Source organism: Pleuronectes platessa, chromosome 19 (assembly GCF_947347685.1).
Source record: "Pleuronectes platessa chromosome 19, fPlePla1.1, whole genome shotgun sequence".
NCBI lineage: Eukaryota > Metazoa > Chordata > Actinopteri > Pleuronectiformes > Pleuronectidae > Pleuronectes > Pleuronectes platessa.
In genome coordinates, this window is record NC_070644.1 from 8,754,509 (window position 1) to 8,778,537 (window position 24,029).

Genomic DNA, 24,029 nt, shown 5'->3' on the forward strand with positions numbered 1-24,029 from the left:
GTGGCAGAGGCCACACCATTAGTTGGCATTGATTTCCTGAGGATGTGGGCTGCAGCTTGACTCAACGGGTCATGTTAGCACCAGAGGGATAATGAAATGATTTGTTAATCAGCAAGGGCCTGATGAGGCTTCAAGCAGAGACATGCTCTCTCTCTCTCTCTCTCTCTCTCTCTCTGACTCTCTTTTGCTCTCTCTCTCTCTTTCTTACTCTCTTCCTCATTCTGCAGGTTCTATGACTCCAGAGCTGCAGGATCCATTCTTCCTCTTCATCTTCTTCTTCATCTTCCTAATACTAGTACTATTGGTATCATTAACTGATGCTGCTATCATTAATAGCATTATTACATCTAAAAATATCACTCTTATTATTGTGCTTACAACAACCACCCTAATATGACAGTTACCCAGCTCTTCCTGCCCCCCCCCCCCCTCTTATATTCCCTCTTCTCCACCTCACTATGTAAAAGGCCTTGATAAATATGAATGTTATGTTTGAATTGAATGTTTGTTGCCCATTGGAAAGTAAAGCTAAAGCCCCTAATGAGCTGATGTGACTGTTTCTCTCCCTCTCAGGCGTCAGTGCAGAAACCCATCTCCTGCTGGAACACGTCTTTTGTGGACACGACCTGCACGGCTCAGCGTCTCCCTCCCTCCACGAGGAGACCACCCTCCTGCTGCTGACATTAACCTGCCTCGCCCTGCTGCTGCTGAGCTGTGTGTAGGCCGCCTGAGCCCGGTGTCGCTCCTCATTGCCCAGTGGGTGTGAGAGCAGAACTACAGCGGGGTCATTTTGAAAATAGCGGAGGGATGAGTTGTGATATTGTTGCAGAGATTAGTGCTGACTCTGGCTCTTCCCGCTCCTGATTACTGAGCGGGCCGGATTGGATGAGTCGACCTTTCCACAACCTGCATGAGCCAAAACACCTCTGGCAAATTACCTGGAGTAGGAGAGTTGGAGCCTGTTGATGCTGATGTGTCATCGCAGAAGCTGAATCGCAGCAGGTTAAACCCTGAGTCTCATTCCATTATTCCCATTGTGCTTATGAGGCCAGGGGATTTTTTCAAATCATGCTTTCACTCAGTGTTTTTGCTATGATAGTGATGATAAAGGGAATCAATCATAGAAGATAATTTTGTATCTCAGACTGCTGCTTTTTATATATATATATTATATTTAGTAGAAATTAAGGCCTCTTATTTCCGCTGTCTCGTGTGACAGAGCATAAGGGTTATATTGAACAAATGAAGCTGAGACTTTGAGAACAAGGTCCTGATATGTGGAGTAAAATTGCAACTTAATGAGAAAGTTGCAATTTATAATTATCAACAAGCAAAGAGAACCAATGCTTTAAAAGTGTAGATACTATTATTGATTTGAACTGATCTGTGAATACAATAAATGGCTACAAAATCAGGCAGCTCTGTGTGTTACTTCTTTTGTTCATTCACACGTTGTTGAATTAACTGACCACTCATGGTGGATATAATTTTTTTGCCACATGGGGGCAGCAGGAGAAGCTATGACAATAATCTCAAATGATGAAGTTTGTATAGTGGATGTGCAAGAGAAGAGCAACTTACGAATATTTATGCAGAAACGGACGCTGAAATTGACAGTTGTGTTGAAACACCACCAGGAAGAAATGGAGCTAAAAAAGTCTGAAGAAGTGGTTTCTTTACTATGACCGTTCACATGACACATTCATTGCAGTTGCTTTTGTTTTATTATTCAAGCATTATTTCACAACTCTGATAATGAAGATGCAACAGGCAGTGAGTCCAAAGACTTTACACTTTATTATTCTTAGTATTTGAAATGTTACAGCACATATAAAAGTTATAAAATGAACTTAAAGTCAGAGGATCGTTGAATGTTTTGTATTCGACAGAGTGACACAGATGATACAAAGTGGATGCACGTGGATCAAAAACAGGGAAGTGTGTTTTAAAGGACCAGTGTGAAAGAATTTAGGGGGATCTAAGAATAAATTATAAGGTTTTTTTTGTGCAAGACCACTTGAAAAATAGAATAAGTCCACATAAAGAGAGAGTCCTCTTGTGTTGTACCACCACCATGTTGTACCACCACATTCTACAGTAGCCCAGAGAGGTCAAGTCTAACAATGGCTCTAGCGTTTTGAAGGGGGGATTAGAGGTGTACTCAGGTGGTTGTAATCTGGAACCCCACCACTAGAGGCCACTAAATCCTACACACAGGTTCCTTAACACAACAAATAAATAGTTGACAGTCAGAGCTCAAACAAAATATTTAACCTACATATTCAGCATTCACACCGTGCTTAACAGGTCCTTGATAATAATAATGGCTATTGTTACTATCATTAAATATAAATCATATTTACCATGGAATGATTAACGCCCACTGGACCATGATTTCTGTGCATTTACTCTTCACTCTGCTTCAGTGTTTCTAGTATGTTGCAGTGGGAAGAATAAACGACAAACCTGGCTCAGTCCCTTATCACATGGGGTCCGCATAAATATGTATGAATGACGTATTGTCCATGCAGACTGTAGGTACACTATTCCCAAGCATACAACATATTTAAGATATCATGGCTTTAGTCTATATCAAGGTCAGAGTCCTCATCACTCCCAATGGTCTGTATGATGGCTCCATTGCGAACCGTCTTGGGGACCATCTGGGGCTTGTCAGGCAGCAGGCCGTACTCCTGCAACAGGGCTTCCAGGTCCACAGCAAAGAAATCTTCCCCGAGCTGGTCTGTGAGCCGTACAAAGTTGCCGATCAGGTCTCCTCCTTTGTATACAAGCAGAGCGGGCAGAGCACTGTCTCTGAACAGTGCGCTGGTGCTGATGGCCGAGCTGCGGACGCTGCAGAACTTCACCAGTGGGTATTCCTGGGCCAGACACATCAGGCTGCCCCTCATGGCCTCACAGCCCGGGACCTCCGGCTCGTAGATGTGGATCATGACCAGCGTGCTTTTATCCTCTTCGTCTAAAGCTTCCAGGAAGTCCTCGCCGCAGATGAGCTCCTGGACCTGCTCGAAGCGTTTGCCACGGCAGAGCTGGCGCCGCATCTCTTCAATGCGCTGCATACGGTAATGCTGGAGGAAATCTTCATCATCCTCGCCTTCCTGGAGCATATTGTACTCCTGCATTGTCATCTGTAGAGTAGAAAAAGATTAGTGATTAGTTCAAGTAATTGTTTCACATTTCATGAAATATTCTTGTTCGCAACAGTTTAACAGAGACAACTGGGACAACACAACCAGTGTGGTTCGGTCCAAAAGTAACACATTTACACTCTCAACAAGCATTTCTTTCACATGTTTGTATCTCTTCCCCATCCTACTTACTTTGCCTTTAATTTTGTCCTGCAGCTCTTTTTGTTTGTCGCTGTCCTTTTCCAGGTCAAGGTCAGAGCGGCAGGTCAGCGACAGTTTCTTGATCAGTCTCTCCATCTCCTTCTTCTGCTCTTGTTTCTGCTCCACCTCCAGCTGCTTGTATTTCCTCCAGTCATTGATCACGCCCTTCGGTCCTGTGAAGGAAGAGCCGGTGACACTGTCATCATACTAACTACATTAAATATGAACCATATTGTAAATAAATATGATGTCCATATAAATGATAAATGCATGATCAGCATTGATGAAAGCATGAGTATTGATTTTGTTGACATTACGAGAATTATACGAAGCGTAGTATTTTTTTTCCTGTTTTAAATCACTGTAACCTGCATATATGTTAGAGTATTGGACAATACATGAAACAAATTCTATATACTAAAAACAAAATAATCATTAGTTTAACCTCTGGTCTGTATTTCTAATAGGTGATACCTGTGTTAACAGCACTTCCATCAGCGCTGTAGTCGATCTCTGGCTCAACCACGTTAGCGTCCCTGATGGTCTTGTTCGCCCCTTCCTCCTCCTCGTTGTCACTGCCCTCATCCTCACTGCTGCTGTAGTAGTACTGCAGCTTCTCTCCCAGGATCTTATCGTCCAGAGTCGTCATGACAGCAGCTCACCTGAGTAAAAGAGTTAATACATGTGTGAAACAGGACAGTGATACAAGTCTCTGAAACAATTGTGACTGCTTCCATATAAAATGGTATTATTAAGTTAATGTTTATTCTAATTATCAACATGACTGAAAGCTAATCCTACATCCTTGAACTACCTGCAAGGGAAAGTGCGAGTATTAAGCAAAATGAATAATGTGAACTAATCTCATGCATTTTCCCCTGGAAACAAGGCTAACTCAGAATTCTTGTGTAATCAGACTATTCTAAAATCATTTGTCTTTATTTATCAAGCAAAAATACCAAATGTTTGCTAGAATATGAGGATTTAAAACTATTTTTTTCTGATGTTTGATAGTAAATTAAGTATTTTTAATGGGTTTGGACCGCTGGGCGCACAAACAAGGAAGTTAAGAACATTCATTTGTGCTATAGTAAGTTATGATGGATATTGATAATAGAACGCTGGATATGGTAAATAATCAATAGTTGCAGTCCTGACACAGACACAACTACCATTTCCCTTTAACAATTGAGTCAGTGTTAACTGTGTTGCAGAATCTCTACAGATTATCAGCAGTCCTATCACATCAATTCAGACTACAGCACATGAATCAGTGAAGCGTTATAATCCAGTTGACAGCCATCCAAATTGTCATGGGTCAGAAAGAGCTTATTTCAGAACTAGGACATTCACACTATGCGAAGCTTGGACCTAAGTGTGTCGGTGTATAAACCTCGAGCCTAAAGGGCCTTTAATGGGGCACTGAGCCGTGGATAAACCAGGTCATATGCACAGATGGAGAGACCAGGAAGCTGAATCACCCTCTCACACTTACTTTAATACCTATCAGGCTTTATAATAACATATTATGTCATATAACTGTGCACAGCGCCTTTGTTTAATTTGACTGCCATCGGGTGACAAGGAACAACAATATACATGCCCCACCTTTGCATATAAATCCTCAAACACAAATAAACAGTGGAGACGAGGGGCTGGGGTTAGCAGCTACAGTCACTGCTATGGTTCCTGACGGGACAGCTACTCAACATTAGCAAACTGTTACCTGTCACCGTGGTTCCCTCGCGTATCTGAACGCCACTGTGCAGAGGATAGAGACCAATCCAATTATCCTGCTTATTGAGTAAGACACCGGCAGTGCGAAAGTGAGCTAAGTTAGCGTTAGCCGACTCACCTAGCTAACGCTGCCTCGTAAACTCCAGCTACGGGTCAGCGAGCCGACAATTGAATATAACTCGATGACGATACTACACACTGCAATAAATGGATGTCAAATATTCGCTGTTTGTTTTGAATCTTACCTGTATTGTATTGCCAACCGGTGCTAGTAGTTAATCACCTGCTCCCACCGTTCACTCGCTCGCTCGGGCTAATGCTAGCTTTAGCCGACGCAAGCCACTCTCCCTGGACAGTGCTGCCTTCAGGTCCCACAGAGCTGTCGTAAATATGAAACATAAATGCAAAGACAGCCCACGTTTTTTCACAGAGGTGCGACTTCGGCAGGATCCCCACTGAAATCCACTTAAGTAACTAGTGACGGCAGAATAATGTAATATGTTACAGCAGCACATATTTAGCCTCAAATGAGCACACCTGAGCTTCGTTTCATTGTTACTTAAGTAAACACATGGACTTTACCGAGGGTACGTAAAGGCAACATGCAAATATGGTCTGTCCCATTGACGCAGAACATTTAGCATATTTATACAAATGTCTCTTTTCCTTTTGTCTTTTCCTCATAAAATGACTGGAGTTGAACTTGATTTAAAGCTTTAAGCTTTAAAGCTAAAGCTTTAAATACTTCCGTCATGATATAATCTGTCATTTTTTATCTTTAGTTGTTCACATACAGATAAAAAACAACAAAGATCCCATCATTGCAGATTTTTGATTTTGATTTGGGATGTTTTCTTTGTTATGGCTGATCTGAAGATTGAAACTTCTTTGTGAACCGTCTATTATTGTCACTTGGTAAATACCACATCCAGAAATGCAAAATTGGTTAAAACCTAAACCTCTCATTCCTATTTTTAAGAATTAAACTTTGTGAATATGCCGGTGCCGTCAAATACCCAACGTGCTCTAAAGCCATAAAACAAAACAATCTTTATGGACTTTGAAATGTATTTACTAAAAACATTTTTTGATGATTTTAAATGTGAACTAGAGAAAGATTCTGACAATTAGCTTAAAACTGGCAAACTCCCCTTGTATGAAATTACGTACTGGGCTCCATGTGTTCACTGGTATTTTGCTTTGTTTCTAGTAAACGTAGGTCTGAAATGGCAAACGAGTGCAATTTCATATGTTGTCAAACCTTTTCATTTAATTCCCATTGTCCTGGTGATAATCATCCTAGAGAGGATTTTCATTTTACTACTTGTTGCTACTCCTGTTTGAGCTGCCCCAGCTATTTGGGCCTGGATCTGGTTTGCAGACACACACAGAAGATGCTGGAAGTATGCAGTTCCAACCTTCAAAACTGGAGGGCAGTATAATTATGAGACATACTTGTTCTACTACTAGTTGTAGTCTGCATCTACATAATATTCCCATTCCTTAAAAATCATATGATACATTTTTATGTAAAAAATTATACATATATGGTACCATAGATTATACCAGTACTAGAATATGGGTTCACACTCTTTGGGTTTGTTTTATCTTGCTGGTTTTCGACATTAAATAAACCCAAATGTGACCAAAGTTTACCTAACATAAATGTTTTTAGCTAAGAGATAACTATTGCTTTAGTTTTATATGTGTTTGGGAGACTCTCTCTTCTGTTGCCATTAGTATTTGGTGTCCGGCCAAAAGAAACACTGACATCATGAGAAGGTGCAGATGAATGGAAAGTGATAACAAAAATAACCCACTTTGTGTCTATGGTTTTTATTTCCATGAATGTACACATTGCATAAAAAAAGCCACTTTCAAATAAACTTACAGACGGTACAAACGTAGATGACTGGACAGTGTGAACACATAGTGATGATAGTATTTCAGCTTTCAGACACTAAGCATCTAACACAAATCATATGCCTATGTGTGTCTGTGTCCCGTGTGATTCTCCAGTGTTGATCAAACAAGCACGACTGTAAGTTCTCCACGCAACGCATCTCCAAGGCTTGTTTGTGTTTTAGCAGCAGCCTCTTCTATCGTTATGTTTGCTCTACGTCTGGTGTCTGTCATAGCTCATCAGATACTTTACTATCACTTTTCTCCTCTGTCGGAACTCTAAATGCCACATAAGGACACGTCCTGGTATTCAGGCAGACCAGCTTCTTTAGCGTGGCAGAGTTCACTATGTCAAAGCCGACGCTGCCTCCGAAGGTGCTGGGCTTCCAGTAATTTGGAGAACATAAGGGGTTTCCCAGAAGCCCCTTGAGGGAGAAGGGGGCACCCATCTCCACCATGCTCTCTCCAAATATGGCGTTCTGTCGTGTTCTCTCCAACAGCAAACCGGGATAAAATTCAAGAGCATCGATGTCCCCGTAGTATTCTTCAAGCAGACTGGCTATCTCTTCGTTATCTGCAAAGGTAATCACAAGTAGAGAACAGTTAATGCTAGCATATACATAAGTGAAGGTATTTATTATAGATTATTTTGTCTCGCTAGTATTGCCTAGCATTGATCCGCCAGGTTGACCTTTTTTATTTTTTTCTGAAGAACTTGAACAACTATCGGACAGATGGTAAATATATTGGAATCATGAAACACACATTGATGTCCCCCCCTCTGGATTAATCACAGCAATGTGATGGAAATTCATCTTGAGATTTGAAATAATGAAATTCTCTGACTGGAGTTGCTTTTGAGTCTTTATAATAATTAGCTCTGCAGAGTTTACACAACAAGCACGGGTGCTCAAAATGGACCAACTGGCCGCAAGTTCAAAAAAGCCAGGACTTATACAAAGGGGCGTTTCACAAGACAATATGAAAAAAAGACATGATATCCTCCTCTGTGTCAATCTGCTGTGTCCGTCCACTGTAGCAAACTCCCTGTTTGCCAAGGTCACAGCAGTGAGACACCTAGTCAGGGGATTTCCACAACCTTAGACACTGGTCAGTGGAATTTTCCTCCACAGCAACTTCCATGACCCCTCAATTTCCCTTGTTTATGTACCATAGAAACTCCCAATAGCCTGGGCTGAACTTTGTGTTCAGTACAAATTAGCAAATGTAGCATGTTAAAGTCGATATTGTGAATGTGGTAAACATACAATTGCTAGAGATCATAATAACATTGTCAATGAGGACCACAGACTATACATAAAGATGGACGACCTGTCGACCCATCAGTTAGAGCCGGAGACTGTGCAGTAGTTATTGTGGTGTCAGCACAAAACCAAACACCAGTGGGATAAGAACTTAAAAAAAATGACAGAAACCGTCATTAATGAAAAGTAATTTCATATGTTGGATATTTTGACTTTTTAGTTTGATGCATGTCTAATCTGCAGACAAGGACTTGATAAAAGTCAACATACAACATAAAATACATCGAATTATCCACGGGCATATCGTGCAGTGTATGTGAAGCAATGCAGAATACATCAACAACCGAGGACCGGGTTGAAAAGGTTTTCCGTGGTTTCCCCTCACAAAATAGCGGTCATAAGAAAACATGCAATTACAATAAGTAATATTCTTAAGAACCTAACAAGAAATTGAGTTGATGCCACGTATTTCAAGAAAGTACATGTTCAGCTGATCTCATGGACTCTCTGAAGTCGTTAATCTCAGGCTCTTGGCTCTGTGTGGTTTGGACACAGAACAGTTTTCTCTCACCATTGAATTGTCTGAAGGACGTGTACGGTTTCAGGTTGAACCGCTTCCTGTACTCGTTGAAGGACTGAATGCGGAGTAGGCGGGACTCCTTTATGGCTCCCACTGCCACTCGGGTCACCACAGCATTGATGTTATGGCCGCCGCCGATCTGTACGATAAAAGAACATCGTAGAAAATACAATATGAACAGAGGTTTCAAACTCTGGCAGACGGTATCTTGGATGAACATAACATCCTGGATGAAATGTGCATTACAAGAAACATTAAACACTCACAAATCACTTCCTGTTACACATACATTTTTCTGTATTTTTTTTACATGTTTTCCCCTGAAAGACGTTTGTACAGAATCTTTATGTACAAAATAATGCTCTTCCTTCACACATAAACTGAACCATCATGATGTTTTTGACTCTACAAAATGTTTAATCCAAATGATGGTTAGAATAATTAAATTAGTTTAAAGATATTCACTGTTTTTTACTTCAATGCAGCTTGTGTTGATGTGTATTGATCTGTCTGGAGACCGAGTTAAAAAAGTGTGTGAGTTCCTGTAGGCTTGCAAATGTATTCATCTACGCGAGGACTATCATTATTAAATATGAATTATTTCCACCATATACATTTCAGTATACAGCTCCAAGAAAAGAAAAATAAATCATTATATTCTGTTTCTCTGAGTTCAGTCCAACATCAGCATAAATACATTCCAACAATCTCCACCAACCTCAGTTAAACACACAAACATAGTAATTTGCAATCATGCCAAGTACTTATGTAAACCAAATTCATATAGGAAACAGGAAGAGTAAGCATGAGTGTCAAAAAAACGTGTGACGCAATAATGCATATTCTATGAGTTGAACGCTTAGTCATAGCATTATACAGTATTTATCTTTGTATATAAGTTTAAATGGTTTTGGTTGGTTACCTGTCCGGCAACCTGCCGAGAGAAAGAATCCACCAGCTTCTCGACGCCGTAGTGTGTGAGGACAGACGTGTTGAAGAGGAACTGTGGGTACAACAGCTCGTCTCCATTAATAAAGAAGCTGTCGGGCATCAAGGGGTGCCAGTGGTAGAGCTGGCTGAACTCCAGAGCAATGCGGTTGCTGTACTGAAACTGGGAGCTAAACAGCATGGTGGGATCGAACTTCAGCTTCAGCAGGTATCCACTGAGGTGCTGCACGTACTCCTCTATCACGATTTTGATGGTCTCACCTGAGAGAGACAAAAAGGGAGGGGGCAAAGGGATGAGGGAAGCTCACCAACCTGATACTGGGTCACAACTGGACTGGTTCAAACTGCAACAAAGTTTGGGTTTGGGACATCCATGCATGGGCTTATGTGGAGATGTGCTAACATACACTGCTATTGAAGAAATCAAGTGAACAATCACAAAGCAAACAAGATAAAAACTTGAAAACTTCAACAATACATTGGGGAATAAACATTTTGCTAGCCGAGCTTCAGATGAAATAAAAAAAAAGTCTGTCAGCTATTTTATCATAAAGGCTGACAAAAGGGAAATAGGCACCATCGTCTGGCTCCTCAAAGGCTCATGCATGAACACGTTACATTACACAGTGCAGAGCCGACAATAAGTGGGTTTTATGAGGTGTTTTCTCTTGGCTGAGTGCAGAGACTTCATGGAGTCTTGGCATCACGATGAGCAATCAACCATAGCCCTGAGAATGACTGCACCTTTACCAAATATAAAAACTAAGATTATAATCATTATTACTGTTTGTATATTATATACTGAAATGTGTGCAATTTGGTCACAAACAAAGTATGTGCTCAGTGACATTTTAGTCTTTATATGTATTATGAACTGTCGACTACCTGGAGCATATACTACTTTTTTTATACAACACAACAGATCAACAGATCCCCCATAACCACATCAACAGTTAATCAGATATAACTTGTTATTTAGTGAGCTATAGAGGTTGCAGATTATATAAGCATTGGACAGCTAAGCTAAGCTAATCAGGTGCTGGAGGTAGCCTTAAATTTAGCATGCAGATGTGAGAGTGGTATCCCTGATCTTATGTAACTCAGCAAGAAAACAAATCAACACACAGTTTTACCCGGAATGTCAAACTATTCCTTTAAGATAATGTCCAGCTCACCAATGATGATGAGACGTGAGGTCTGGAACAGCTGCTCGTCGTCCCAGGTGGGATGTTCCGCCTTCAGGATTTCACAGACTCGGTTATGTTCTCTCAGCCACAGTGTGGCAAACATTCCCAAACCAGGGAGGAGTCCAAACACTTCCTGACCAATAGCTATCTGATGCTCAGGGGGGACCCCGGGGGGGTAGCTCATCCTCACTGGTGCATCAGCTACAGTAGGAGGGTATAGCTCGCCGTCAATTAACTAATGGGGGAAAATAATAATGTTAATGAATTATACAAAACACCTCATTGCAAAATATTCTTTCCCCTTCATCTGAGATTATATTCCTAGAACATGACATTTGAGAAGTCAACACATTTACATCAATCCTATTTCTGCTCAACGTATTGAAATTAAAGTCTTTGGATATGTTTTCTCTTTCACCTGATACTTGAGCTTTCCATCCTTATGAAGCCTGAGCTTCAGTTGACGCTTCAGATTGTCTCCATAAATGTGCCCTGCATCCACCTGGACCACATGACAAAAAAAAGAAAATAATCATATTAAAAACAATTGGTTTCATTAAAAATTGACATTAAATGCATAAATACAAATGTACAAAACATAGGTGTAAAACATGGGGGGCAAATTATGTGAGGCTTATTCTACTTTCACTTAAACTGTCATGAAATCCCAATGAATAATTAACTTTGTTCAATAAATGTCAATAAACTGTCAATAACTGCTTCCCCTCTGGCATTGGCCACACTAACCCTAACCCCCATTTAGAAAAAAACATTTCCATAATTCTCACATAAGCAACCATAACCCCTTATCAGACCATGTGCAAATTTTTGTCTGTAAGAGAAAATATAAATCAGCAATGCATGGATGTATTTTCACCAAATGTGGTATTTATATTACAGGAGAGGGTAGCGCCAGATAATTAACTTTTGGAGCTGATTTAAGTGTAAGGTCAAGGTTAACATAACTGTAAAACATTATAAATATGAAGCTACCACCAGCAGCCGGTAATGTGGCTTTGCACAAGCTCGACAACTGAAAACAGAGGAGCTTTCCTGTCACAAAATCTTCCTACTAGCACCTATAAAGTTAATAAATGATCATGTTACAGCTTATTTGTTAAATCAGATAAAAAAACTGAATAAACTGGTTCTTACCGTAACACATTTTATATAAAATGTTAATTTATGGACTTTAGAGGATCCCAGAGGTGTTTTTAATGTTTGGATTGAGCCAGGCATCTGTTTCCAGTTGTAAGACACACACATTTAACTTTAAACCAGAGAGCAAATGACTTGTACTTCCTTTTAAGAAGATTGCTTCAAACCTTTCACATTTGTATCTCTCAAGAAGTGCCTCGTCTTGTTGTGTTAGCAGATTTGTGTTCTGTTGTGGTCAGTGCAATTGTGGTGCGCTCCAAGAATCAATTCTCAGCCCACTGATGTTTACAACTTACATGCTTCCCCTCAGTCAGAAGATAAAAACACAACTTTGTTATTTTATGTTTTTATCTAATCATAACAGTATCATGTCCTTTTGTTTTATTATTTAATTTCTTTTGACTACCTTCTCCCCATTAAGATGACTGCTAATCAAGTAAATTGTGTTATTATTTAGCAGGATAGAAGCTGTAACCGCACTAACCCCATGTGAGAGAGCCTTAGTGAAGCCCAGGCCCATGCGATTGTAGGTCTTAAAGAACTGGTGGGTGAAGTGCTGTGCGAAGAAAGCGAACATGAGGTTGGAGCCCTGGGGGTCGGGTCTGAACGTCCTTCTCTTCAGCAGCTTCTCCACCAGCAGCTCAGGGTCAGGCAGCAAAGCCTTGCCTGAGGAGAGACAGGACAACGTCACACACAGCACACGGCACACAGACATCCCACCTCTAGTCATAACACCGAGAAAGTCTGTTTGTGAAAACAGTGCGGACAAAGTGAACACATCCCACTGCACGTCTGAACCATTCAAGGTCAATAATCTGCATGCATTGTAATCATGACGCTTCACCCTGTTTTTATATCATATCAACACATTCAAATAAAACTTATCAAGAAAGATGAACGCTTGAAGAAATGTCAGTGCGATAAGAACTACCTAAAATTGCAGATACTTTGAGAAAATATTGTTTGATGATTACTTTGACTTGAGTTCATGTCCCATCCAATAACATGAAGCTGTCAGCCACCAGATAGTGATCTAGACGCTTTGGCTTAAATGTTAAGGAGCCTTTGTCCATCTTTAAATACAGTCTATGGTCATGATATAAGCATATCTTATCTGTTGTGCCTGTGCACTTTATATGTTTCACCGTGGGAGAGTGGGAAACGTCCTATCGATTCCCTGTATCAGAATCAGAATCAGAATTATTTTTATCGCCATGTATATTTGCACATACAGGAAATTGCCTTGGTGTGGTTGGTGCACTGTACAAACAACAATATAAATACAACAATAGAACAACAATATATATGTCTTGAACATGTGAAGAAATTGACAATAAAGCTACTACTACTACTACTTCTACTATATTGGTAAGTGGCGTTGCATAAATGCTCTTACATTAAACTCTAACGTAAAATTCAATGATGTTGAGTGGCTAACCTTTGACCCCCATAGGTGTAGGACAATCCTCTGGTACCGGGGGCAGCAGCCGAGTGTAGTAGCTCACGTTATAGTAGGATTCCCAGCTGAGGTAGCCGTACTTTGAGTTGAAGGTAGGAGGGCTGGGTATTAAGTTGGCCCTGACTGTTCATACAAAAAAATAAATCAGCTCATCAGATGAATTTGAATTTGTGAGATCCCGGAATGACTTTCTTTTAGTGACTCCCAACCTGTGAGGACCAGCCGCATGAGGACCTCCCGCAGGAAGGTGTTATTGATGATGTCCCAGAGCCAATGGAAATGGGTGAGAATATAATGCATCACATCTGGGCTGGGCTTGATGAACAGACGCACTCTGGTCCAAAACTCGGCTGCAGGGAATAGATATGGGAAAAAACATTCTTTGTAATATAAGAAATCAGGAGTATCTGGGAGTTTATACTAGACATTGACAAAGTCAGACCATTATGACATGAAATACTAGGTAAACATGTGCATGCATTAAGGTTCTGCCCTATTAAGATAGAGCCTTAATGAAAGAAATGGCTGCTTTGAAAAGGGTATATTAATGGACCAGGCATCAGGCATGTTTAGGGGACTGATATTTATGACTGTGAGTAATTTGGTGCAGATCCAAATATATAAAAAATCTAGTGAATTTAATTAAGATTCTTGTTGGGTCTTGGCGGAGGTATGAACTCTACTGGGTATATAATAATATATCATTATTTGCTGACTCATTTCGTTTTCCAAGCAACAAATATCTCAATTTGACCACAAGAAAGTAAACAACATAAAACTATCAATAGACGAGATTAAATATCAATCCATCACCATCCACTAATTCTCCATTCCCATTTCCCTTAACCTGTTTGACGTTGCTTCTCTCTCCCTCTATCTTTCACAATCAAAGTGATGGTTTATTGTCCTTATGCCCAGTGAATGTGACGCAACTGAATAACTTTCAGCCAGACACGTCACATGTGATAAATGTCCGCTGTGTGTGAGCTCTCCTTGTTGAGGAGAAGTGAAGCGGCAAGATTAGCACCAGCAGCCCTCCTCCAGCTGCTCTCTTTCTGGCCGTGGCTCCTGTTTTTTCTCCAATTTTTTCTCCAAATATTTGGGTCTAGACAAGAAGCCCTGACTCTGGTGAGCCGGGCTCTGTTGCACTATTTCCTGTTTTAACAACAACAAAAATGAAAGCCCTGTCATCGTCCGACAACCCCGACCCCTTCCAGCTCGCACACAAAGGAATGAGAGGATATTTCAAATTCCCCCAAAAGCTGCTCTCACTCACGGACGGTGCAGTTTTCCCCTTGGAAGCCGGTGCGGGTGCAGTCACACTCGTATTTGTCCTCAGCATACCTGACACACACACCCCAGTGCTGGCAGGGGAAATAGCAGCACGGGTTCACTGCGGAAAACAAGGAGGGGAAGACACTGTGAGAGAAAGTGGAAAAGAGATCAAACATTATGCTGACTATCATAAAATATAACTGTGGCTTGGACAGTAGTTTATCCGCCCACCTTAACATCTCTTTGGGATTGGATCACCACTTCTTCTCGGATAAATCCTTTAGGACTTTCTATTATTTAAAACAACATCTGCCTGTGAGGTTATTCCATTTGTATTCCCCTAGTGCACTTCTTCCTCTCAGTTTTCCAGGAATTTTGTGGGAAATACTGTCAGAACTTATTAAAAAAAAAACTAATAAAAAAGGACTTTAAAATATCATGGTACCTGAAAGGAATTTTGTGGGATGTTCATTTGAGTTGAGTTTATTGCCACATATTACCAAACGATTTCTCTAAGCGGTCCCGGAGAGAGTTACGACTGTTTGTATCAGACATTCCTTTATCCTTAGATTAACAGCTCAGGGAGTAGGTTCCCTGATAACTGCTTGTAGAAAAAATGAGCAATGAGAAGCTTTGCAGCAGTGAATTTATAAACACTCTACTAGATGGTTAAACATGTCCGTACACAGCCCGGAGGCCTTTCTGTCTACCAGCAGCACACTCGAGAATCCCACACTGATACTATCTGATATCACCGGGTCAGATGAAGTTACGGAAGTTATTGCTTCAGATTCAGATTGGGGGATTAATCACCGTCTGTGAGTCGACAGTTGATGGGAAAAGTTTATCTCAAAAAGCCTGGAACGTAAATCCTCCAGTGATGGGCCTTTACTGGGAAAATTACACAATATCACCGTGAGAAACCAGAGGACCTGGAGCTCGTAGAAACAGAAATCAGATGCAAAAATGTTAAAAAAAAGAGGAAGAAGAAGTGAGCAGGTTTTTGTTCACGAGTGAGTGCGATCTCTTGGCCTGAGGGCAGAACAGTATGTAGCTAGGAGGTGTGACACGGGCAGGGGGTGGGGGGGGGGGTGGTGTGACTGCACAGGTCAGGCTGGATGTCTCCACAGGTCGGGCAGGAAAAGTCGGTTCAGGGTCTCCATTACAAGAAACACGTGTAAACTCAAGGACAAATCTAGTGGGGCATATTGAAATCTGGTCTTTAATGCAGTGAAGAGATACATTTCTGTCGTGCCTCCTCAAGAGACAATAAGGCCTAGGACAAGCTAATATGAATTAACAAATACAAAATTAGGCCCTATTATGATATTTTGTCCATATTATGATCTGTTTTTTTGTCCATATTATGATCTGTTTTAGAAGATATAAAGAATGTTAAACATGATTTCTATCAACATGATTTCTGATCTTTTCTGCAGTGCCTCATCAAGATGCAAGAAGACGTGAAACAAGCTAATATTCACTGAAAACTACAAAATGAGGCTCTGCAGTGATTTTTTTCATTATCATGATCAGTTTTAGAAGATAAATAATGTGTTAAATATGACATCATATACATCATCATTTCATTAGTATCTCCTACTTGCTGATGAAGTCATGTCATTGTTACCAGGCCTGTCAGGACCTGTCTGTGATTACAGGAATGTCTAATAGCTTGGTGGGCAGCTTAAATCCAGTGTCCTCAGAGGAAGACCTGAGTAAACCTCAGGTATAATGAAAACCCGGGCGTGCAGGCACACTGATTCGTGCACGCGTTTCCCTTCAGCAGACCTCTGGCAGCTGTAAGAGCCATTAAATGACCAGACTACAGCATTCGTGACGTTATCACAACGCAGGTACAACAGTCGTGGGTCCAGCTCTCACCTACCTGTGCTGGAGGTAACCTCATCTCCCAGGCATGCAGGCTCCCGAAGCAGCAGCAGCAGGGCACAAACTGGTCCTAGGACAGAGGCTTCAGAGGGAAAAGTTTGGAGTCAGTTCAAGTGTTTCAGGGGAGCAGAGAGGCACACACACACACACACACACACACACACACACACACACACACACACACACGCACACACTTTTATGTATAGAGCAAAGCAGCAGCCACCAGGCCTCTACTCACATCTCATTACAGTGCCGCAGTTCAGGAGAATCTCATTCCCAACTCCTGAAAACTGGAGATAAAGTGGGATAATCCGGAGGAGAGAGATGCAGACAGGTCCACAGCTGTAGAGGAGGAGATCCAGATGCTTTCAGATGGTCAGTGTGAGAGAAACAGACCCAACAGGGGAAAAGTCTGCTGCCTCTGGGTGCTGCAGCTCCGTCGCACTGCGCCTTCACCTGCCCTCACAGACAGACACACACACTCACACACCCTCAGTGAAGAGAATTTGGGACGGTGACTTCACCCAAATCCCCTGCTCTGTATCGCCCCCTGTCGGTGTAAAGGCATTACTGCCGTTTGTGCACTGCTGATTTCCCTGCCTTTATAGTTGGATGTTAAATCAGAGTCGGACTGCAACCACATGATCTAATGTTTTATTCTATCCATCCATCTATCTATCTATCTATCTATCTATCTATCTATCTATCTATCTATCTATCTAGCTAGCTATCTATCTAGCTATCTATCTATCTGTCTGTCTATCTATCTATTTGTCTGTGAATCCAGCCCTCAATGGGTTAATGATTTTGGTTTGGATGATTGAACCTTGTTACGTCATTTAAGTGTTCCCTTAATATGTTGGAGCAGTGTATTAATCCGCCTCACTGAATTCCATTACACTGCTTCAGGTTCAGGGACCTGGGTCACTGCCACAATAACCAAACAGAACTGCTGAAGTCCACCCAATATTTGTGGAGATATTCCGATCATCCCCAGAATCTCATTGCTATCATGGAAAAAAAGCACTTCCTTCTTTTGAACAGATCATCACACTCAAACTGTGAGAACCGTAGTGGAGCTTCCTGCTTGTTTCTTTGGCCAGTGTGATGTTTGTTTGAGCGGTATCACTCCACAAAAGACACTCACCTCACAGAGAAGGAAAACACAACCAGGGCCAGAGTGGAGCAGCTCTGCTATGGCTGTGTGGATGTAACAGATATCAACTCCAACGTTGGACTTTAAAAAGCCAGTGAAAGTTACATTACACTGTGTAAACTTTAATATTGTAAAAGTTGTACACTTTTGATCAAATATAACAAATATCCTTTGACATATGTACACAGGAATCAGTGGACATTAATTACTTGTTTTTTTATATGTTTTTTTGTGCATGTGTGCATTTGTAAAACTGTTTTAAATCGCTTGGTATTTGAATGTGGATCTCAACATGCATTTGGGAGTACCCAAAGTTACACACAAATTATTGTTCACAACTGTAAATCTAAATTTTTTACTTTCATTTAAAACACATCTGCGCCGATTTTGAATCTATTTTCTCTCCATACATTTTAAGTTTTGCTCAAGAAATCACAATTTTCTTGCCAATATTTGTACATTTCTATCACTATAACAAGTTTCTTCCACTTTTATTTAGTTATGTTGGTCACACCAGGAAACAAGATCAAAGATATCTGATTCCTTTTTCATAATTTTACCTTTAAAATAAAAATGCAATGTGTCCCACACTGTGATTATTTTAATGCGTCAGAAGCCAAGGTTGGAAACTACTGGGTTATTCTCTAATAATAGGTGTTTAAAGCATATTAAATCATCCAGAATCTAAAATCCAAAAATATAAAAATAGCTTTTAAGTAAGGCTGTCAAATATATGTAGTAAATTTGAAAAAAGCATAGAAACACAGACACACAATACTTTATCCATCTTCTTGATCTCCTTAGTTTGTCATGGGAATGAGCAGGCTGTGTGGCCTAGGGTGTAGAGCAGTTGTTCTCCAACAAGGATGTTAGGGGTTCGATACCCAATCTTCCACATCTGCATGCCTAAGTGTCAGTGGGAAGATACTGAACCCCTTAATTTAGCAGGACTTTAACCACCTATTCATTGCACAATACCTTAAACTATGTCAAATTAAATAAAAAAATTTAAATTAAATTTGCCTGAAAAATAATAATAATCCTTACAATTTCAATAGGGCCTCACTGCCTTTCAGTGATTGGGCCCCAAAAATGAGTAACCCTATGTGCCGGTGTGCACTAAACTGGAATCAAATATATATCTTAAAAAGCCAAAGCCTCACTTTATTTATTTTTTGTAATATTTCTATTTAAACACTGTCCATGGCAACCTCCAACACTGTAGAAAATAAACCAATAAGCTGTATTAGAGCTGGAACAACATCGTAAATCTACAGAATCACATCCACAGAGTATATTGGCCGCGTAGGGGGAGAACCCTGCTGCACAACCAAGAGGAATGTTTTCTGTGACTGGAGCCGCGCTCCTCCACCGAAGTGTGAGGCTGCAAATCATGCCTGACTCAACCAGATCCTCCGACAGATGAGTTTCACTGGAAGACACTATGGAATATATTACAGGAGAAAACTTCCTGGAAAACATGTTGAATTCCCAAATACGGATTTAATAACTTAGCCAAAAATCTGTGATTGGTAATTCGATACAACTCCAACACCCAAACTTTTCCACCGCGCTTCTCTGCTGCTTTTCTTCACTGTGACCGACTCCTGACATTTTCCAGCTGCAACCATAACATTTTAAGGTTCGAGTCATTTGTAAACAGACCTCCCTCCACTCTTCATCTAAGAAAGCTCGGTATTGTTTGGCCCCTGATAAATATTTAGACTTGTTTTGTTGTTGAGGATGTTTGGAAGCTGTGCGCTGCCATTAAAGTTACAGATTCAATTTATCCCAGCTGCACTTCTAAGTGAGATGGAACACAGCCCTGTAGGATTGTCTGTATTACATGTTACAAGTTGGGGCAAATGAATCCAACTCAAATCCAGTGAATACACGCGAGTGTCGTGGATGCACGAGTCTCAATGAGTTGTTAGAACTATCTCCAGACTGTTACAAAATCTGTGTTCAGAACTCTACTCTGGATTTTAAAAGATGTTATATTAAAAATATTTCTCCACTAACATGGGAGATGATAAACATAAGTCATTGCTTAAGTTGCAGAACAAAAGATATGAGTCAATTACCTTTGGTCATTAAGTGCACTTATATTGATGGTTGTGTGAAATGCATTGTGTGGCATCTGTCATTAGGTCTCATTACGGCATGACATTTTCTAAAGGCCTTTAAGAAATATAAAACATGAATATTAAACAAATGTTTAAAGAGGGTTCGGTAAGGACATTTTTTAGATTTGCTCTTGATGAGGTTTTTATAATACATTTTAAACTAATGTAAGTTGAATCTTAACTTATCCATTAAAAGGTTTGTTTCACAAAACTACTAAAAAAGCTAAGCGTTTACTTTCAGTAAGCAAAACATTTGATTTGTTAAATAGGAAAAATATGAACTTAAACATGTCCGGTATTAATACAAAAAGGCCCATGTTTCGGTAAACACTTTATTTCAGTCTTTTTTGTTTTTCTAACATCGAATACTTTACATTTGAGATTTGCACAAATGAAGAAAGTGAGTTGAATCTCCATGTTTAATTGACACTAAACATGGCCTCTGTCTGTGGCCTTAATCACTGGATAAGACAGTGAGGGTGAAAGATCAAGAGACAAGAACAAAACTGTTGTTGTACATCACATTTATTTAACCAAAAATGTGTCTTTTAGGATGAGCTGGAGGCGGCCACTGCAGCACGTCTGGGTTTGGGGACGGTTCCTTCCCTGAAACCATTCCTGGAAAATAAAGAATGAGATCAATTTTAAAGAATGAATAATTATACATGGTTTGATACACAAGAAGTAGAAGTAGTCCAACTCTGGTGAAAAGTCAGAGTCACAGTAGTTTTTATTTCACAAAAATGCTTGACAATTTACTCAGGTTTTAGTCACATTTATAAACAAATTAACTTGATAATTCCAGTCTCCTGTTTACAGACTGGTTTACCATCTGAACGGGTAAATAACTTGTTACCTCACCTGTTGTGATCTGATGATTAATACTGCATATTTATTTCTCCCAGTTTTGTTTGGACAGAAGGCTAAACATCAAGTTAAGTCTGTGGCATTTTGGCACAAGTAGTGGGGAGGTTATACTGGTGGTTATTGCGCAAACAGAAGATGTAATTTCAATTGAGATGCTATCTAAACCATGAGTTGGCATTTTGACTTGTAAAAGCAGGATAAGAGGTTCAATGATTAAATCTTGGAAACTGGCACAGGTAGATGAAATGACAGCAGTGAGAGAACATGTCCAAACATCTGCCCTGAAAGACCTGTACTTCTATGTTAAATAACATTCATCACCTGGCTTCATCTGTGATCCACAGATTTCCAAACTTTAATAAACTTCGTTGCACAATCGTTCAGTTTGTTTATCATTATTCACTGAGCCGAAGGTAAGTAAGCTCTGATGGTGAAAACTACAGTACGACTGCCTAAAAGATATTGAAGTTATACGAACTATAATTAAACAGGGAGTCTTTATAAGCCCTACTTCAGAAAAATAACTGGAATATGAACAGAGTTTTAACTTAGATATTATAAAGTTAAGACATTTGGTTGGCAGTTTGTCACTTTAAGTGGATCCAAGAGCAACTAACTCTGCCAGTCAAACTTATGTGGATGAAGAGTTGGAGCTTATTTACTGTAATGAAGCCAAACTTTGTGACTGGACAGGCACCAAAGGAACAAAATCTCATCTATATTCTCACAACACACACAAAACAATGTTTCCTGCCAAACTGAATAAAAAGTGTGTTGAAAACTGCACAATCAAGCAACAGCAGTTTCCAGTTCTATGTCACTGTTTGAGTCTTGGAATGAAGCTTACCTCAGAGAAAATACTGATATCATTAGATTTCATTTGTTCAGACATTTTTTTCAACCATCATTGGTAAGCAACATTGACAAGTCTCCAGAGTTCTCATAATGTTACCTCAACAAAAGCCACGATGGAGATAATGTGGTTATAAAATCTAGCATTTCTTTGATTAAAATGTCTATATGGGAAATAAAAAAGTGGTTTTAAGTCAACTTGCTTCTATTTCCATCACGGAATATGTCAATATACATATTAAAGCAAATCCGGTGATTGTAAATCAAGATGCCAGTTAAAAATGAATTACTAAGAAAGTGTTATACAACTTAATTATAAGCATCACTATACATTTAATCATTTGTATCACGTCACCTTTCAGACATGGAGTCCAATAACAGAGACGCGGAGAGCAAACTCGCTTTCATAGCAGAGTTAGCACCTAAGTGGCAGCACATCTAAATCTGCATCTTCAAGTGGATCGTACCTGAACCTGCGGTACACAACCTTCATGTGTCTCAGACGGCCGGTACCAGTGGTGTTCCTCCTCTTGGCCTTAGCGCTCCAGTTGTCTGCAAAACAAATATTTCAATACATCAAATCAGCCTGGACAGTCACACCAATGTAGAGGTGAATAACGCACTAATATACAGACAGTGGACAAACAAAGTCCATTTCTGTCAACAGTACATAAAGTACATAAGAGAAAAGCACTCTTCAGAGGATACAACCGTAGATACACTAAACAAGCACTCAGGCAATTCTCCTGCATGTTCTTTCCAAGTCATTCATTCATAAAGCCACACTTACACTTTCTCTTGCGCTTCTCAGGGTAGCCACACTTGCCGCAGCTGGACTTCTGCAGGTGATAGGCCTTGGCGCCACAGCGACGGCACAGGGTGTGCGTCTTGTTGCGGCGCTTACCGAACGAAGATGTCCCCTTCGTCTGAATAAGAAAGAGACGCCACAGGTCAACGACAACTCTAAAGACTTGAGCACAGGTTCAGAGCTCCGGCGGTCTTGTCTCAGTTACAACGTGTGAATCACAGAAAATCATTTGTTCAGACATTTGTGTTTGAGAACATCACTGACAAGACTCAGAGGATCACTGACAACCACTTGATGCATGTAGGGGATGTCATACGCATGTGACAGTAAATAATGTTTCACACAGAAGATCTATCAAATACAGTTCGGTGTTGTGTAGATAATCACTGAAAAACAATACACAACTGCTTCTGGCTGGAGATATTTTAATGTATGTGGATGTTAAATGAACAAAGTAGAGCAGGTAGAGCTCTTCACCTGGTTACACACTGTAATACGCTCAATGGTTGTTGCTGCTATGGATTTGTTTATCATGCGTCACTGGTCCTTATATTTGAACTTTATCAGTTTGTTTAAGCCTGTTTTGCTAAAGCAATGTTTAAAATGCTATCAATGAAAGGTGTTGACTTGTACAATCACAGTGAATTACTTTATAATGTATGAACACTAGAAACACAGGCTTCAAACATATACCAACGACTTTACAGGTCTATTTACTTTGTACAGATTCACCTAAATGAAGCACATTGAGAAACTAGCTGGTTGTGCTAACCGCTATGGAGGAGCTAACTAGTTAGACGTCTCACAGCCTGCTTAAAACTTCACAGGATAAATAATAGGTAGTTTTGACTGTTTGCCAATACAACCAAAAGCATTTAGGGTAACCTAAACGTAAGCCGCTCGTGTCCCGGGTGAATCAAACTGAATTTGTAAACCGAGCCTCGATGCTAACGAGAGCCTGTAGATGCTAGACGGAAGCGACACGAACAGCGTTATTTTCTTAATAAAATGGAGCTTCGGCTCTAAAATAGATCATCCGAACAGAGACGGTATTTATCCAGTAGAGAAACATCCTGAGTCGGTGTCATCTTAACGGCCCATTGAGCTGATGTTTGCAGATTTCTGTGTGACAGCGTTGCTTCTCACCATTTTCGTCCGAGGGCTGGGGGAAAAGAGACCGGAAGAGGAGCAGGCACCGCATGAAATCAAATCCGTGCTGTTTCCGGTGTAACACTCAAATGCGCCCCCATACTGTTTTGCACAGGAAAAAGATTATTAACTTAATTTCCCAACGCACCGACTTTAAAAGTTCCCACTCAAAGCATTATATCTATTTATATTTAAATAACGTAAAACATTGAATTGAATATATTCTAAAACGCAAGACATTATATGAAAATATAAAAATGTAATTCTGGTGTGTAAATTTAATGTGAACTGACCATGAGCTTATTTAGAAGGCTTGATGTCAC

At 40.3% G+C, this 24,029-nt stretch overlaps 2 protein-coding genes and 2 non-coding genes across 4 annotated transcripts; all 4 read right to left on the minus strand.

The window, feature by feature from the left end:
* Window positions 1-1,778: 1,778 nt before the first annotated feature.
* pdcl (phosducin-like) lies at window positions 1,779-17,232 on the minus strand. The gene is made up of 15 exons (XM_053411741.1): window positions 16,987-17,232; window positions 16,747-16,830; window positions 14,860-14,976; window positions 13,793-13,933; window positions 13,563-13,706; window positions 12,609-12,790; window positions 11,385-11,468; window positions 10,955-11,201; window positions 9,754-10,040; window positions 8,823-8,970; window positions 7,235-7,560; window positions 4,149-4,161; window positions 3,822-4,004; window positions 3,339-3,520; window positions 1,779-3,146 (listed from the first exon to the last, which is right to left on the minus strand). The coding sequence occupies exons 1-15, from the start codon at window positions 16,991-16,993 to the stop codon at window positions 2,583-2,585; spliced, it is 2,709 nt and encodes a 902-aa protein (XP_053267716.1). The 5' UTR covers window positions 16,994-17,232; the 3' UTR covers window positions 1,779-2,582.
* Window positions 17,233-20,537: 3,305 nt separating this feature from the next.
* Window positions 20,538-23,783, minus strand: rpl37 (ribosomal protein L37). The gene is made up of 4 exons (XM_053411576.1): window positions 23,704-23,783; window positions 22,540-22,675; window positions 22,217-22,301; window positions 20,538-20,648 (listed from the first exon to the last, which is right to left on the minus strand). Exons 1-4 carry the CDS (start codon window positions 23,704-23,706, stop codon window positions 20,579-20,581), a joined length of 294 nt encoding a protein of 97 aa, XP_053267551.1. The 5' UTR covers window positions 23,707-23,783; the 3' UTR covers window positions 20,538-20,578.
* On the minus strand, window positions 21,738-21,814 carry LOC128425410 (small nucleolar RNA SNORD72). The gene has a single exon (XR_008333123.1). It is a non-coding gene; the product is annotated as a small nucleolar RNA SNORD72 (small nucleolar RNA).
* Window positions 22,747-22,826, minus strand: LOC128425412 (small nucleolar RNA SNORD72). Its single transcript, XR_008333124.1, has one exon. It is a non-coding gene; the product is annotated as a small nucleolar RNA SNORD72 (small nucleolar RNA).
* Window positions 23,784-24,029: the final 246 nt, after the last annotated feature.